This window comes from Drosophila virilis, chromosome 4 (assembly GCF_030788295.1).
Source record: "Drosophila virilis strain 15010-1051.87 chromosome 4, Dvir_AGI_RSII-ME, whole genome shotgun sequence".
Classification (NCBI taxonomy): domain Eukaryota; kingdom Metazoa; phylum Arthropoda; class Insecta; order Diptera; family Drosophilidae; genus Drosophila; species Drosophila virilis.
The window spans coordinates 27080847-27097712 of record NC_091546.1 but is presented as its reverse complement, the minus strand read 5'-3'; the positions used below and the strand labels follow the sequence as shown (position 1 = coordinate 27097712).

General features: G+C 38.2%; 1 protein-coding gene and 1 long non-coding RNA gene across 3 annotated transcripts in view; one reads left to right on the top strand and one right to left on the bottom strand.

The window, feature by feature from the left end:
* The window catches only part of beat-Ib (beaten path Ib), a 189186-nt gene that overhangs the window by 150381 nt on the left and 21939 nt on the right, over positions 1–16866 (top strand). For both annotated transcript variants that reach the window (XM_070208878.1, XM_070208877.1), the window contains exon 4: positions 6464–7272. In XM_070208878.1, coding sequence (XP_070064979.1) covers positions 7203–7272 — 70 coding nt within the window. In that variant the 5' untranslated portion in view covers positions 6464–7202. The remainder of the gene's footprint in view (positions 1–6463; positions 7273–16866) is intronic.
* Positions 16295–16814, bottom strand: LOC116651475 (uncharacterized). Its single transcript, XR_004304479.2, has 3 exons — positions 16679–16814; positions 16487–16616; positions 16295–16435 (listed from the first exon to the last, which is right to left on the bottom strand). It is a non-coding gene; the product is annotated as an uncharacterized lncRNA (long non-coding RNA).

Sequence of the window (16866 nt, the reverse complement as noted above, 5' to 3'; positions counted from 1 at the left end):
CATAAAGCTTAAGCAAAAACCAAAAAACCCAAAGCCCAAAAGACCATAATCTTTATGTTGACCCCGCCCAAAAAGGCCATGTGCGAAAATTACAAAATTAACCCAAGAGAACTGACCAAGGCCGCTCAAGAAAAAGGAGAAGAAGGAGAAGATGAAGAAAAAGCAGCAGCAGATTTTTGGTCTGTAACAAAAGCGGACCCATTGCTGTGGGTCAACAAAATGAGCTGTCCATTTCATGGAGAACTCAAGAGCTGAGCCAAATGCAAATTTCAAAGTTAATCATGGTGAAATTATATGGTATATGTGGGTGCAGCAGTGAGAATAGAGAAATGGGTCTCGCCCAAAAAAAAACCCCTTTCACATTGTTCATTTGTCAAACTCAAAGAAGGCAACAACAGCTGTTCGAGCCAGCCTTTTGCCCGGGTTTGTCAAATGAGATTAAAATAAGCTTCGTTCGTCAATCGACTTGGTTATCCCCACAGTTGCACACATGACAATGGAACCATTTCGTCGCCCGACTTAGTCTAACTGAAACTAACCACCCCGCCCTTCCCCACACCACCCCGCCTGCTATCCACCAATGCTCCATCTAATAGCCGCAGCAAATTTATAGCAATTGTGCACTAAAAGGGTTTTTATCCACGCACAACAGCTTGACCAATAAAGCAACTAAGCGCATTTGTGCCACCGCCCCACAACCCCAACCTCTAGACCCGAACCCGCCTCCTGCAGCCCCTTTTATACGCTCAGCTTTGGCAGTGTTGGGCAGCAACAGAGGGAATATGTTAGGGGCCTGTGCAGTAGCTCAGTTTATTGCCAAATTGAGTTCTGTGTGTGTGTGCGAGTTATCAAAAGAGCGGGAAGGGACGTGTTAGTGTTAGGGGTTGTGTGTGGGGTGCAGAGTGCGAGGGCCTGGCTGCTTTGTTAGCCGCTGGACAGAATGTTGTCAACAACAGCTGCACAATTGAGATAAACTTCAATTTTCGTAAATTGTTTAGTTTATTGAAAAATGCGACAACTTGAAGGCTGCTGTCAGCGTAACCCGCACGCCCTGATACACTTCTTCCCACTCACTCTGTCCATTTCTCACGCTCTCCCTCTCACTCTCTCTCTCTTTCTCTCTCTCTCTCTCTCTCTCTCTCTCTCTCTCTCTCTCTCTCTCTCCCTCTGTCCCTCCCTTGCTGCCACTACATTAAGCGCTTTGAATTTTAATTCAATTTGACTTTAGTTTAGTTTTCAATGCGCTGCTCCGACTCGAATTTATTGGCACATTTTATTCTACGAATTTATTGAAACGCTTTTCATTTTGGGTCCTTCGGAATGGAAATTGGATGCGAGCATGTGATGTGTGCCTGATGGCCAGTTAAAAGCTCGGTTTATGTGCCCCCTGCATGGTCACACACACACACACACACACACACACACAGACACACACACACACACACACATAGACACACACACACACACTTCAATACACACCCTACATTTTAGCGTCTGGTCAAAACAAGAAGAACATTTTTTTTTCCATTTTCTTGCAACTCAAGCGTAGTTAATTTTAAGTGGATTGTTTCAGCTTTCGACAGTTGTTGCAGTTTTTAAACAATTTTTTATTTGGCAAAATGTTTGTTAAATGCATTTAACTACAGGCGACATTTCCCAGGTGTGGCCTAATCCATTAGCCTATTTGATAAGCTTAAGAGACGTTACTGAATGAACTGAATTGATTTGAAATGTTGCTCGCATGAAAAAAGTTGAATAGTTCGCTTTACTGAACGTCTCATCCAATAATACATAATTTCGAATGAAAACATTTGTACCCCTGAGTTAAACCGGAAGCGCTAGCTAGCTGTTCGGGTTATCGATAATTATTTATATTATTAATAATAATTTCTTTAATAGCATAAATCTGCTGGTTCAGCATGAGCGCTTCTATGCTTTTAACTGGGTTAACAGTTAGGTATTCTAAAAATCTGAAATAAAATTAAAAGAATTAGAAATAATTATGATAATGATAATGATAATGATAATGATAATGATAATGATAATGATAATGATAATGATAATGATAATGATAATGATAATGATAATGATAATGATAATGATATGATAATGATAATGATAATGATAATGATAATGATAATTATAATGATAATGATAATGATAATGATATGATAATGATAATGATACTGATAATGATAATGATAATGATAATGATAATGATAAATGATATGATAATGATAATGATAATGATAATGATAATGATAATGATAATGATAATGATAATGATAATGATAATGATAATGATAATGATAATGATATGATAATGATAATGATATGATAATGATAATGATAATGATAATGATAATGATAATGATAATGATAATGATAATGATGATAATGATAATGATAATGATAATGATAATGATAATGATAATGATAATGATAATGATAATGATAATGATAATGATAATGATAATGATAATGAAAACAATGATAACAATAACGTGTATCATTATTAAGTATATAATATAAAAAAAATGTTAACAAAAGGATTATTATAATAAGAACTATATAATAATATTAATAATGCATTTAATATAATATAACAATCAGTAACAAAAAAATAATAATAGATCTTGTATTTTATACGGACTTCCACCAATTTATTTAAAATTAACAAAATAATCTAAAAAAAAACACCAGTCGAATATTCCGTAAAGCAAATCTGACATTTATTTCTTTTATCTCAAGTACAATGTAAGACAAAATATCATTCACATTGCAACTGTTTATATTTGGGTTTTAATTAAACCTTTTTAGAAATGGGCAAGTGAATTCCATCGAACTGTATTTTTTTTAAAAACTATATACATTTTTTTTTTAACTTTCAACTCATATAAAGAAGTCCAGTAATTTGTGCAGCTGCTTTAAGTCAAGACACATTTTGCAGGCAGACAAAGAAACAAATAGACGGCAACACGTACGTATACCCACTATTGCCTGTGTGTGTGTGGGGCACAAACGACAGTTTAAGGAGTCGGCGCATTCAGCTGCATAATAGCCAAGACAGCTTAATTGCAGACTGATGTGTAATTGGGTGTGTGTGTATGTATGTGAGGCCAGCTAAAATAACTTAAAAAGGGGAATAAACAAGTGTACTAGCAATCCAAAGGCGTGGGGTAGACTAAGAAAATTCATTATTTATTTTGCGCCTTAGATCAGCCCAAAACGGGTTAGTGCCAAATGCTGCACAGCAGCCACTTGCCATGTAACTAAGACTAACACACACACATACATTGGCTGTCTGAAGATGGCAATACCTTAACCACACAACACCCTGCCCCAGCAGGCCAAGCGACCCCCCTCGGGCAGCCACGTCTGGTGCGGTTTGGCGCTTGTTAATTTTACAGTGGAAATTGCTTTGCTATTTACAGTGCACTCGGGCAAAGGCGCATTACAGACACGCCGCTAGCATGCTCTTTCCAAACTGCCTCTCTTTTTCGCACGCTCTCTCTCTCTCTCTCTCTCTATCTCTCTCTGTCGCACTCTGGGCAAAGTCGCTGGTTGTGTTTGCTTAGTGCTATTTGCGCTGCATTTTCCATCGACAGCTGCTCAACATTTTCACGTAACGTCTGCCGCTTGATTGTATTTGTTCGCAGACTACAGCAATTCCCGCTCGCCACCTCAATGTCACCCGCCCCCTGCACCCTTTACGCAACACCCCGCTATGTTCCTGCTGCACATAAAAGTGTACCCTCTTTGGGCTAATCAAGAGCGCCACTTTGTTTGATGGCCGCCAGAAAGTATGCTTTGGCATATTTTGTAACTTGCTTATCGCTAAACTAATTTATTTTCCGCCCTAATCGACGGAGCTGGGCGGGGCCTGTACACCCCCTAGCCGACAGACTGTTACATTACCATTCGTTCAATTTTTTTGTGGTCGTCTTTTTATCAACTTTGCGGTGCGTTTCATTACCCAGACGACAACAACAACAAAATGACTATAAAACAATGCAGCATAAAAAGTAAAAACCTCCAATACCCAAACCCCTAGTCGTTGCCCCTCACGCCCAACCACCTCTAGTCGTTGCCTCCACCCTGCTAACAAGCAAAAGTACTCTACGAGCGAATAAAACAAAGTAACTATAATAAATGTTTGCAAATAAATTTTGAGCTCCTATTTTGTTTTTTTTTTCCACTGCTGCTGCTGTTGCTTCATTTTTGCTGGTTTTTTTTTTGGCATATAAAAAAAAGAAAGAAAAAGTTTAAGCACTTTGCTTTACTTCTCATTGGATTTCCACTGGCAGCTGTATAAGAAAATATGTTTTATGTTGTGGAATTTGTAAATTTTGTGACTGATGAATTTAGGAGAAAGAGAGTGAAAGGGGAGAGCGAGATGGATTGAAGAGACAGACATGTTGCAGGGGCATTACTAGCTACTAGTCCTTGGGAAAAGTGAACATATATCAGCTCTTAACGATGCTTTGTATTATTTGTGCGCGAGTCTTGATCTAAGAAAGTAAATTTAGATATATGAATAGACATATTTGAAAGTTAAAGTAGGATAAGTGTCAGCTAAAAGTAATATGTATTTATGGATCTGTCACTTCTATTTCAAGAATTTAATCAAATAATATAAACGAAGCTGTTTGCAGTATAATTTATGAGATTTTAAATTTAAATACTTTGGTTTATTTTACTGCATTTCCCCTGCATAGATAAATTTCCTCATTATTTTTAAGACAGAAAATATAATTTTCGGAAATTTCCAATATTATGGAAATAAAAATAAGTTCAGATAATCCATATATCGGGAAGAAAAGGGAGAGTAAGGTATTCATATTTTTCAGGAAAAGTAAATTCATGAAAACTTATGGCTTAATTGTGCGGCTTATGCAAGCTGTTAAATGAAGAACTTTAGGTAGTAAATTGAACTATCTGACGATTAAATGCCAACTTGCTTTCTTTCTTCCATGCAAATAGATTAGCTTGATAAAAGCCAAATGAAGAAGGAAAAGACAAGACTCTTAAACTTATCTGCAAGAAACAAGTCAATTGTTATAAAAAGTACTAGCACTTTAGTATAGATAATACCTCAAGCTGGCATTTCACATTAAATCTAAGAAATGGGAAATATAAATTCAAAAAACAATGCATGTCACCACGTGCCAGATGGGAGTCGGCCCGTGGGCTCCTCCAGAGTTACTTTTCACTTTCCAATCAGAACCACAGATACAAATTGTGTGTGAGTGTGTTTGGTGTGCTGAACTCTCAAGCGCATTTTCAGCTTAAAGGATTTACATTGAATACTGAATGTTGATACTTCATGTGAGTTTAGTTTTCAGTTCGGTCGCGGACAGTCGCTGCCTGGAAACAAAGCTGGCAACGAGATTCTTCGATTTCCATAAGTGAATTTTTGGGCCCAGCCACCCAACCGAGTTGCACAAGTCATGCGGCATGTGGCATGCTAAGAAGCCAGCTCGATGGGAAGGGGCGTGGCATCTACACCAGGGCGCCGTCATATGTATGCGAAAAGCCGTTGCCATATCATTGGGCAAAATGGTGTCATGTACGGTATGTGAGAATCGTGTTGTACAATTTCATGGCTTCGATTTCGCCAATTCCAAGTGTAGACTCAACCAAGAGGGAGCAGACCCTAATCCTTCGTTACCCCCCACCTCAAATATAGGGGCGGCTTTAAGGCTCGGTTCGTGACTGCGAATGATGGAGTTGAAATTTTGCCATTCGGCAGCAGATTTTCCTTTGTGCGTATTTGGTTTGCTAATGGGCAACATTTGGATTTTCAAATCAGTCGGAAAATGCACTGTGAGGTTTTCACTGTTTTTCTTGTCTTATTGTCTTTTCTTATTTCGCCAGCGTATGCTAAGCCTGTGCAGCTTAAATCAATGATTTAGGAGTTGAGTTGAGTTGAGTTGAGTTCGGTTCAATGGAGGCTTCTGACTGGTTACGATGATAAAATGTATTAAACATTGAGCTAAGTAATGGAAATATTGATATTTCTTAGAAAGATGTAAAATACAAAATATTTATTTTTGTTTTCAATTAGGAACATTACAACTAATAGTTTTATTTACATGCAGGTTAATATTTTTCATTTTAAAAACTATTTGAAATAGTTTATTTATATTAAGCAATAGTTCAATATTTAAAAATTATTTGGTTATTAAATGTAATGTAAGCCAAATAGAAAAATAATTTTATAACATTTAATCTTTTTATTTATTAATTTTTAAAAATGTTTGCTTATTAAATAGTTAGTCCAAAAATAATTCAAATTAAACAGAACTCATTTTATAAGTAAGCAAAATTGAAATAACAAATTTTAGAATTTATATTATACCAATAATTTTATACTTCTAAAACTTAATACTTCCATTAAGCTGAAAACAGCTAAATCCGTCAATAATAACATATAATTTTTGCTTTATTCGTATGCTTTTAGCTGAGGAGAACTCATGTAAACACAATCTGTTCGCAGCATTTAAGTAAATGGCAACTGGGAAAATCGAAATCGTATAAGAAAAAAATCCGACAAGAAAAAAAAATAGAGAAAGAAAGACGAATAAACTTTTCGCTTAACGACATAAAGTGGAAGTTAGTGCCATCAGGAAATGAATATGCAAAAAAGGGCAAAAAGGATATGAAAAATGCAAATAGCCAAATCGAGTTGCATGCAGAATTCACAATTCTGCTAACCTCAAACGTATTTACACGAGGCAACCCAATACGAATACGTATGTGAGGCACTGTACAGCGGACGGCTAATTGTGGCTGTGGCAATTGGAGCAAAGCACAAAACGGAATTTGACAAAAGCGATTGCAAAAATCATATGAAAATATGCATTAAATGTAACCGCAAAATAGAAAAGCGACCAGCAAAAAATAGAAAAAAAATATTCAAAGAAAAAAAAGGAAATTGCGATTGCGGACAGCAAAAAAAGAAAACATTTACAACAAAACAAAAAAAAAAAAATAGTAAACAAAAACAGGAGCTTGCAAATGTAAAAATTGATTTCTGCGGTTTCAACAAACGGATATTGTTCGCATATATGGCTGCAAATCGTTGCGGCTAAATGCGAGTGGCGCGGCCAAAAAAGTGGAAACAAACTACAGTTAAACAACAAATTCACTTATAAATAAATAAATAATCAACGCTTAATCTGTTAATCGCATTTAAAAGCATGCAGCTGACGGGGATAAAAGCGTGCAAGGTTTTCATCATTTGCATTGCCTGCCTCACAACACTGCCAGGTGAGTGAACAGTGTGACCAGCTCACTATATACACAATTAACTACACCCTAAAATCATATTCTGTTATTCTGGTTCTCTGGGTCACAACTTTTTTTTGTGGTTTTATAGTATTGTGGTCAAGCCTTTCAGGCCTAAGAACTGCACACAATTTGTTCGTTTTGGCCAAACCAACTGGTTTGCCCGCTGGCAAATTGAAAAACCACAGCAAATGTCATAAACAACCTCAAACTTCTGTATGTGCACAACTGCAACATGTCATCAACTATTAAAAACCACAAATTAATCAGTGTTGCAAAATGACAATGGGAATGGAAGAATTCACTTCAAAAGCTAAATAGGGTAGCACAATTGTTACATAGAAAACTATTTATAGAGATCAGGTTGGGATATTAGAAACTTCTAAACGTCCATTAGGATTTAAGGTTTAATCAGAATCCCATTCAGATACTGCCATATGAAGAATACAACTTTTTGGATAAGAAATCGTGTTCAAAGATCATGTCTTAACAGTTTTTACTTAAATCCTATTACATTTTTACGCTAACTTCTTTATTATTCAAATACTTTTGGCTTATTACATTTGTAATGCTCAGGTATTTGCCTCACTCACCATTTGCCCCACATTAGTCAATGCTTTTATAATAATTTTGTTTGATTTCGATTGCTTTTTGTGTCGCTTATGAATTTCCAGCACTGAAAGCTCTTTTGTTCAGCTGGGCTCAGTTCTTTATTCTGTTCGCCATTCATAAAAATATTCATTATTATTTTACAGCACTTTCTTTTTTTATTTTATTTTTTTTTTTTTTGGGTATTGCAATTTGGTGCTCTGTGCGTGCTTTTTTTCTGCCACGCCTGCCGCGCCTGCTGCTACTGCTGCTACGCCTTTCACTTGAGTTCATTTCAGTTCCAGTTTTTCAGCTTTTCCGCTATCATCGTCGCCGTCTGACACTTTAGGCAAAATGGCGGCAATGAGTTGTCGCTTTGTCTGCATTTCCGGTAGCTTTAATAACGTTTTATATTTCCGCTGGGCAGCTACGCTTTTTAACGACAGACTTTTGGGTATTATGTGTTTAACTATATATGGCCTCAGTTGCCAAGGCGCCTCCTTCATAAGAATCTATTTTATGAAGAGCATTCCTTCAAGCGATTCTTTATTAAAAAGCTAAAAAGTCGTTGCATAAAGCGTTGAACTTGAATGCCGTCTATTAATGCTTCCCCAACAACAAGTGTACCTGAGGTGGAGGGTACGGCTGTAGGCAATTCATCTAAGCGACTTCCGTTTCCGGTCTAGGCCAATACCATACAACAGCTTGATTTTGACTGTGCTGTGACTTGGCTGACATGCGGCCATGTGACGTGCCAGCAAGTTGGTCATATTTTTAGACAGCCTACACTCACCCACACACACACTCCCCCATGCACACATCCACACACACACACACACACATGGCAAATCATAGCAACGATGCTTGTTTAAAAATTTCAATCACGTCGCGCATATCCTTCACTAGACACGCATTTCAATGGCCAACTAAGAGCGGGCACTGGTTAGTGGGTGTCTGGTGATGGTGTGGCATGTTGGTGCGAGTGTGTGGGTGTGTACGCAAGTGCGCGGGTGTGTGTCACGCGTATGTTGCACACAAAAATTATACGCGAGGTTACATTTACAACTTGTGCATATTTGAATAAACTACAATATTTAAGACGTGCTGCGCCCTAAATACACTTTTTAAAAGGCCTCAGACAACACCAATCTTGTATACGCCAATAGTACCATTACGGACTTATTGGTATGGATTCTGTATTTATAGCTCACATATTCTAAAGACCAAAATATTACAAGCTATTCGAGGCTCATAACCAAATATTTTTTTCTTAAAAGCTTCCTCTTTAAAAATGGGACAAACAGTCATTAAAGAAGTGTTATGAACTGTTTATTGGGGCCAATTGACAAGGAGAGAAAAGATAAAAAGTAAAAAACAGAACAAAAACAGAAAGAACATAAAAACAAATAAAATTTAATGCGCTTTGAAGTTCGCTGTTAAACACATAAACAAAAACAAAAGCACAACTTTGCCTCGTATTACGAATTGACTGACCAAACAAAGGATCAGATACAGGTCAACTGTGACTATATGTGTGCATGTGTGTGTGCGTGTGTGTGTGAGTAGGTGTTTATTGGATTACCTAACTGTCGCCAGGCTGTATCCTGTTCGGTCTCCTGCTGCCTGTTTGTCAATACTAATCTGCTGCTCCTACACACACACAACTACTAGAGCTGCCTGACAGCAAAAGAAGTAGTGGCAAGCCAAGAGATGGGCGGCGTGGCATGTGGACATGGCTGACGACCTGCCGCTGCGATAGCGACAACACAATCAATGTGCAGAAATCGAAAGCAGCGGCTACTTTGTGTAAGACACGTGAAGGCGCTGCCGTTGCGAGTATTTGAACCGGAAATCAAAATAAACAACAGCAAATCAGTCAAACAAACAAACAACAAACAGCAGAGGCTTCAGCTAAAAGCAATAAGGTCAAACCCCATACCACACACCCCACACCCTTAACATGGGCAATTTTTGTGACAAAGCTACTTCAGGGTGTGCGAGTGTGTGTGTGCGTGTCAACACCGAACATGTGCTCCAATAAAAGCTAATGGCACTCTTCCAATCAGCCAGCCACTTTTAGACCCACCAGCGAATGGTATTGAGGTTTCAGGAATGTGGCTTGCCATTAGGGGCAGGGGCTAGGTGGGGTTAGGGGCTGGCAGCTCTTACAATTAGCTGGAAATTAATGACAACCGACTGAGTTTTGGACAAGAAACGGAAGTGGTTCGCACTGAAATGAAATGTGTATTCACTTTTTTTCTATAAATAGGCGAAAAGAGTATATAAGTTTTATTCATATGTATGGAACTGGCAAAAGGATTATGAATGTATATTGCAACTATGCCTGTCTGTCAGCAATTAGTTAATTGATATTGAAACATTTATATTCATTTTGATGAATATTATTTTAAATCGATAATCGATAGCTCACCCCGTTTGCACAATGTCGCTGAGTATTGATTTTTAGACAAAAGAATAGAGTATATAAGAGCTAGAGACACTAAATTCAATATGAAAATCTCGTATTCAAAACACAGATTCAGAATATCTGTATTGTTTATTTATTTGAATAAAAACATATTTTTGCAAACAAAGTGTTTTCTCTTTGTAACAGCTACTTGGCGGGTTCCAGGGTGTCTCATCGTGGTGCACTCCTGATTAGAGCACTCTTATTTGTTTTTTCCATAGATTCTATTCTTGATTGCAATATTTGTCTGCTGCAAGCTCTTGTATTTTCAATATTAGACCTAAATAAATCAACATGGTTAACTGCCAATGCATAAATCTACCCAACATGGCTCTATTTTATCAAAATCCGCCCTCTTTCAGTAATTTTTCAAATGACCATCAGTCACAGCATGAAAAGAAGGGTCAAGAAATTTTTGCTAAGCTACTGGAAATTGCGAAGGTATTTGAAATTTTTATTTTGATTCAATTTACAAGGGACATCAAAAGGCGGACAACGTGGTAAACACTTGGTTCGCTCGTGTAATGCCATTTACAGCCACGCCTACAAAATGCCACCGTTGCCTCTCAACTCCTTACTCCGCGCCTGTTTCTCTTTTTTTTATGAAAATTACTTTTTTACATAATTTAACAAGCTGAGATGAGATGAGAGCAGGCAAAAAGGGAAATCCAGCGAAAAGAGGGACTTGAGTTCGTCAGGCTGTCAGTCAGCCATTTTTTATGGGCGCTTCTTGAGTTTTCTGTTGTTGTTGTTGTGGTTGTTGTTGTTGTTGTTGTTGTTGCTGCTGCTGCATTGACCACTAAAGTTGCCATAAAGCGGCATAAAATTTGTGTTCTATGGCGGCACTATAAAAAAAGAGTGGCACTTGAGTGGCCGCACTTTGAATAGGTTCTTTTAAGCTGCCTCCAATACCAACCCTTACCACCCACGCCTGCCTGCCTGTCTGCCTGTCTACCCCCTCGTCAACAATATATTTCAGCGCAAATGATGTTGTAAATACACCATTTTTTAGCAAGAAAAATGTCTTCATCATCAAGTGGCAGCACCTCTCCGCCCCGTTTCTGCCCAATCCCCCCGAAATGGCTTAAAAGCTTTACGGCTGCACGTTGTTGTTGTAATCGCCAAAAGGTTTGCTAAGTGGCAATGGGTGCTTTGTGCTGAGTGCGGGGCAGGGGCTAGTAACTGCTTCAAAGTGTTGTTAATGCGTGGGTTTCTTTCTAGGTAATGCTCGCAATGGAACTAACAAGAATTTGTACGGCGTAAATTGAAGAGCTTCATATAAAATTACCTCAAAAACAAAAAAAAAGGGCCGCAAAGTTGTTGTTAGAATCGAGTAGATTTATACAAATGTTTTTGTGTATATTTTCTATGGCCGTAAAACAATTTGGGAAATTAATGATAAATATAATTTAAGTACAATGTTGTTATTGGCAAGCTTTCCATTTTAAAAATATTTAATTAACTTGCTCGAGTTCCCCAGGGCAAATCAATAATGTAGAAATGAAAACAATTTTGTTTTAAAATATATTTATTTTGATATATAGTATTTCAGTTGCAACTCGGCAACCGTCTTCAGGGCAATGGTTTGACACGCTTGCGCTCTTTGATGAGGAGGTTGAAATAATATAAATAAATACTTTAAAATGCCTAAGAAACAAATCGCAAGCAACAACAATCAAGCAGCTAAACATTAAAGAGAATCAACTATAATATATGTGCTTTTATCCCAAGCTAACCTTACTTTAAAGTGCACACAGTTAATCAGAACAATAGGAAATATATTCTTTATTATATATAAAACCGGCATTTATTCGCATTATCCATTAAATATAGAGTTCAAAGCTAGTCACTTGCTGCCGAAACCTCACTTCAGAGGGTTCGTGCAAATGAAATCTCGGCAAATGACTGCGTGACGCCTTTAACCAATTGCCAGAAATCCCGAAACGAAATCCTTAAGGCTCTGCTTAAACTTCAATGCGGCATAATAAGCTGCACACGGACTTAAAGAGGGCCGAACGCACAAAGAAAAAACTAGCGAATGGGCAACGCTTCAGTGGTTGCCACTGGCTGAAGCAAAAGCACAGCAAAAATAAAGAAAAAAGAATCCTCATCATTACCAGAAATGTCCTGCAGCGTCAATTTGCGGACGCCGTTGGCATTGTGCCCTCTGGACAGCAGTAGACCAGGGACCAGGGACCAGGGAGCAGGGAACAGGGCACAGAACCCTCAGTCAGACACTTAACTCTAATGGTTTTGTCAGCCACGCCCCTTGAAAAGAAAACGGGAAGAGGGCGTGGAAGGGGGTAACTGGGCACTGCACACGCATACAAATTGACAATTTTATTGGCAACATAAATTAGTAAAAATAATCAATAAGCAATGTGGCAAAAAGCAGTCTGGAATGGCCGCATAAATTCCATTTATATGCCGCAATTGGCTCCAAGTGCGTTCATATTTGTGTGTCAATTAGATCCTCGAATGTCCTTGGGTGAACTCCAACCGAGCTGTCCACCACATTCCCGTTAATCTCATTTCTCTGGCCGCTGCTGCGGCTATCTCCGGCGCCTGCACAAACTTGTGTAATTGCTTAATTTGCGCGCATTTGCGTATTACGTACTTGGAGGTAGCTTTTCCATAGAATGGGCGTGGGCTTGGGATTGTGACCCGGGGGCGCTGTGGAGCTGTGCATCCAAGCAGCTTGCAACTATTTTGCTGCAGCACCAACAAAGTTTGCATGCAGCTTTTGTTGATCCTTTTCATTTGGTGCACTAATTAGCTCAGTTTTTGGAAAAACAGTTCGTTTAAAACAAATTTAAATTAAGTTTTTTGCTCGATTGGCCAAAAGTTATCAGTCATTTGTCGGCCACTTTTCAACTGTCTATCATCATCAAATACTCAGTTTTCCCACATAGACTCTCTGTGCTTTAATCTTGCTTCATCATTAAAAAAATATATATTTATTTAATTTTAATAAATATTTTTTTGTGATGGAACATGTTATGTACGCCTGAGGTCGTGAACTATTGTGCTCGTCCGTGATTCGCTTAGAGTGAAGTCTTGTCAGGGCCTGTCAAAGTCGTATTGCACCTTGTGAAGTATGTTAAGCTCATTTTAACGTTCTGTAAGTTTTCGTTATGCTCAGTAGGAATTAGGGATGGACATGGGTGTTGCTTTTAGCCAGTCAATAGTTCATATATTTCATCCAAAAATGCTAAACAAGATTTTCAAGATTTAGAAAGCAAGATTATGCAATAACAGATTCTAAAATGCTTGTTCTTAAAGAAAAAGGCAAATAATGAAAGCTCTCTCTATTCCCGTTCGTGTTAGGCCCGCCTCAGGAAAATTATTTTTTGCTGCATTTCATTAGCCGCTGAACATTTCCTGCCCGCTTAAACTCAATTGAAACTCATGCCAACTCAACTACGCACTCATCTTTTGCCTTGTCAACGTCTCTAGTTGGCTTCAATGAATGCAAATTCTTCTTTTTTTGCTTGCTCTTTGGCTGTTAGCCAAGTTGAAAGGAACTAAACAGTTCCACACTTAAATGCCGGAAATGAAATACAAGCAAAGTGACAAACAAGGCGGCGAATGGGACGCAAGGGCCAAGAGGCATGGCCCTCCTCGTTTCTCTCATTCTCTCTCTCTCTCTCTGTCTCGCTCTCTCTTTCATTCAAATTGCTGTCAAACTTAACTGAAATTAGAACGTGATTAGATTTCATTTAAGCATTAAGCACAACTGACAGCCAGCATGACAGCTTAATTGGGGGTTGGAGAATTGGAGGATTGGCTATTCGGACTTGAAAATGATATTTTGAGCACGCAAATTTATTGACAATTAGCCAAGGATACGGAAAGAGGCCGATATGAATAAAGATAGAGTATGGTGTATAAGTTGAGCTGGAAACATTAATTATAACGTGCATAATTAACAAATCTCGACTCGAATCCAAGAAAGGAAACGCACACCCAGACACTAATCTATATAAGTAATACGCATAGGCGTTTAATCAGGGTCTGATAGATGGAAGGTGGGCTCTGTGCTCGGTCAGGCGTATTAATTAAAGCTCACATTGGCTCGCTGTCCACGCAACTAGAAGTTATTAGTTGAGCTGTAGATAAAGCTGGCGCTCGATCTAATTTACGGCATTAATGGATGCCAAGGAGTAGCATGAAATTGTCTCATAATTGACCAGGCTACTTAAACGTGTATATATACGTGAACATGCAGCTAGCAAAGGTGAGATTATCGAAACAAGTAAACGGACTGTCAGTCACAGCCATGCGCAACACCTAAACAAACACACACAGAAGCAAAAAGGAAGAAAATGAAGGAGCAAATGACAACCCGTCACGTAACACGCATTCAAAACACAACACACGACAACGAGTCGACTTAATCGTTGCAAAGTTAAACAAACACAAATAGATTAGTTCAATGTTCGCTCAATACTCGCTGCCAAAAGTCAAATTGTCTCGAAAAAAAAAAAAAAAACAGGAAAGCAACTCTGCCCGGAAACTGACTGAAAGCAAAGCGCAGGATGTGTGAGTGAGTGTGTGGGTGGTGTCAGAGGAAAACAAATTGCCTTTGAGCCAAACGATTGACGATTCCTTTTTGGACAGCACAGGAATTGGTTACGGCGCCCGAGCAGGGACTAAATAAATCATACAAAAGTGTGTACACAGTTGCTTTAGTTTCTAAATGTGTTCCAGTCGACACTTATCTGAACTTATCTACTAAGTATATAGCATATATTCCTCTGAAGTTTAATTATGGCACTTAATAAAAGTGTGTACAGTTGTCAATTACGAGCGAATTGAAGATTTTCCTAATTGCTTAACCTTCTTGTATTTTTTATTTGACTATCTGAATGTCGCCTCTAAAACATATTCCTTCTAAATGTTTGAAAATCAATCCAATAAACATTTTTTTCTTAATTCCAGAAACAATTTTTTATATTTGAGTAACAAACAAATTAAAAAATGGCTCAAACTTCTAATCAAAGTTTTAGTATAATTTCGTGGTGTTTTTTTTTTTTATATTTTCTAAGTGTAGATTATCTTAATTTAAGTGATATATTGCTTTAATAGAGCTGCTCGCGCTCTATTTTTTCTTGCTCTTCCAGGTATATTAAATCCGATTACATAAGTATTTAATATGGCTCTGCCTGCCATTTCTGCTCATGTTGAACGCATTTACCGCATATATCCTATCATGCGGCAAATGAAAAGCTTAACCACCCGCTTTGTCATCATCATCATCATAAACATTATTATCACCGTTAACTATCAGTTGGTGCTAGCTACTCCGTAGCTCGGGGACTGCGTTACTTTGCATAAATACGAACTACTCGACTAGGACAACCTAATTAGCTTACAGACATCGCAACATTTCATTAAACAAATGGTCCCTGGTGTATAATTTTAATACGCAATTACAGCCAACTCAACGCCACTCAATTGCCTGATAGTAAGCCGTCCCCCCGATACCCCCTCCCAACTGCAGCTTCCACCTCGCACTAGGTCCTGAGATACTTGAGCATAAGCCAAAGCAATAAATTTGATTTGATGCTCATTGCGCTGGTTACCTACGCAATCGTTGGGTTGCTGGGGCTGGGTGGGCTTTAAATTATTTGATAATTTATGCGAAAATTATGTGACAATTGAGCGAAAAAGCGTAGCGAAACGAGGCAATGCTCAAGTTGCCTGGCAACACACAATCTCAAGCTAAATAAAGCATGTCCTTTATTGAAAACTGTGGACGTACCATCAATCAATTAGTTGCCATATCATGTAAAAAAAAAAAAAAAAAAAAAGATGGGGAACCCAATGTCAGGCTTCATACCAGACATTCAGGTCCGTATCCAAATTTGACTCTATGTCCTCAATATCATTTAGGATGCGCATGGGGCAGATAAACTTGAAGAATTCATAGAGTACAAAGTAGACGATCTCCAGCATAACGACACGAACACAAACCACAATGCGACCAATAGGATATACTGTAATGTGGATGAAAGTCGCCGACCAGGGCCAGCTGCTGTGCAGGACACAGTGTGGGTGTGCCCAGATAAAATATTGACTTAACCAGTGCTGCAAAGAGCTTCTATACTCATTCGTTCAATGGTCATTTAGCCCACTCACCAGCAACCAGTTGTCTTGCAATACTTTTAATTGTTTTACGCGGTTTATGTTTGCTTTGATACTTAAATTTCATTTCAGGAATCGAATTTCAAAAGGTTGAACTATTCAAATGCTTATTATATTTCAAACACTAAACACACAGTCTATGTTTATTTATAGATATTTTAATTCTAAGACTGTGTGTCAACTTACAAATCTTAAACTCTTGCCCCTCTCGTATTTCCAATTAGGGCCGCAAAACACGCAAAAATATCAACCACAGTGACTCAACTACATCTCATTTAGCCGCTGTTCCACCTTCTACTCGACAATCTCTTTTAAGAGCACAAATTGTGTTGTGTCTGAATAATTTAAATGCCTGAATTTGTGGCCTACTATTG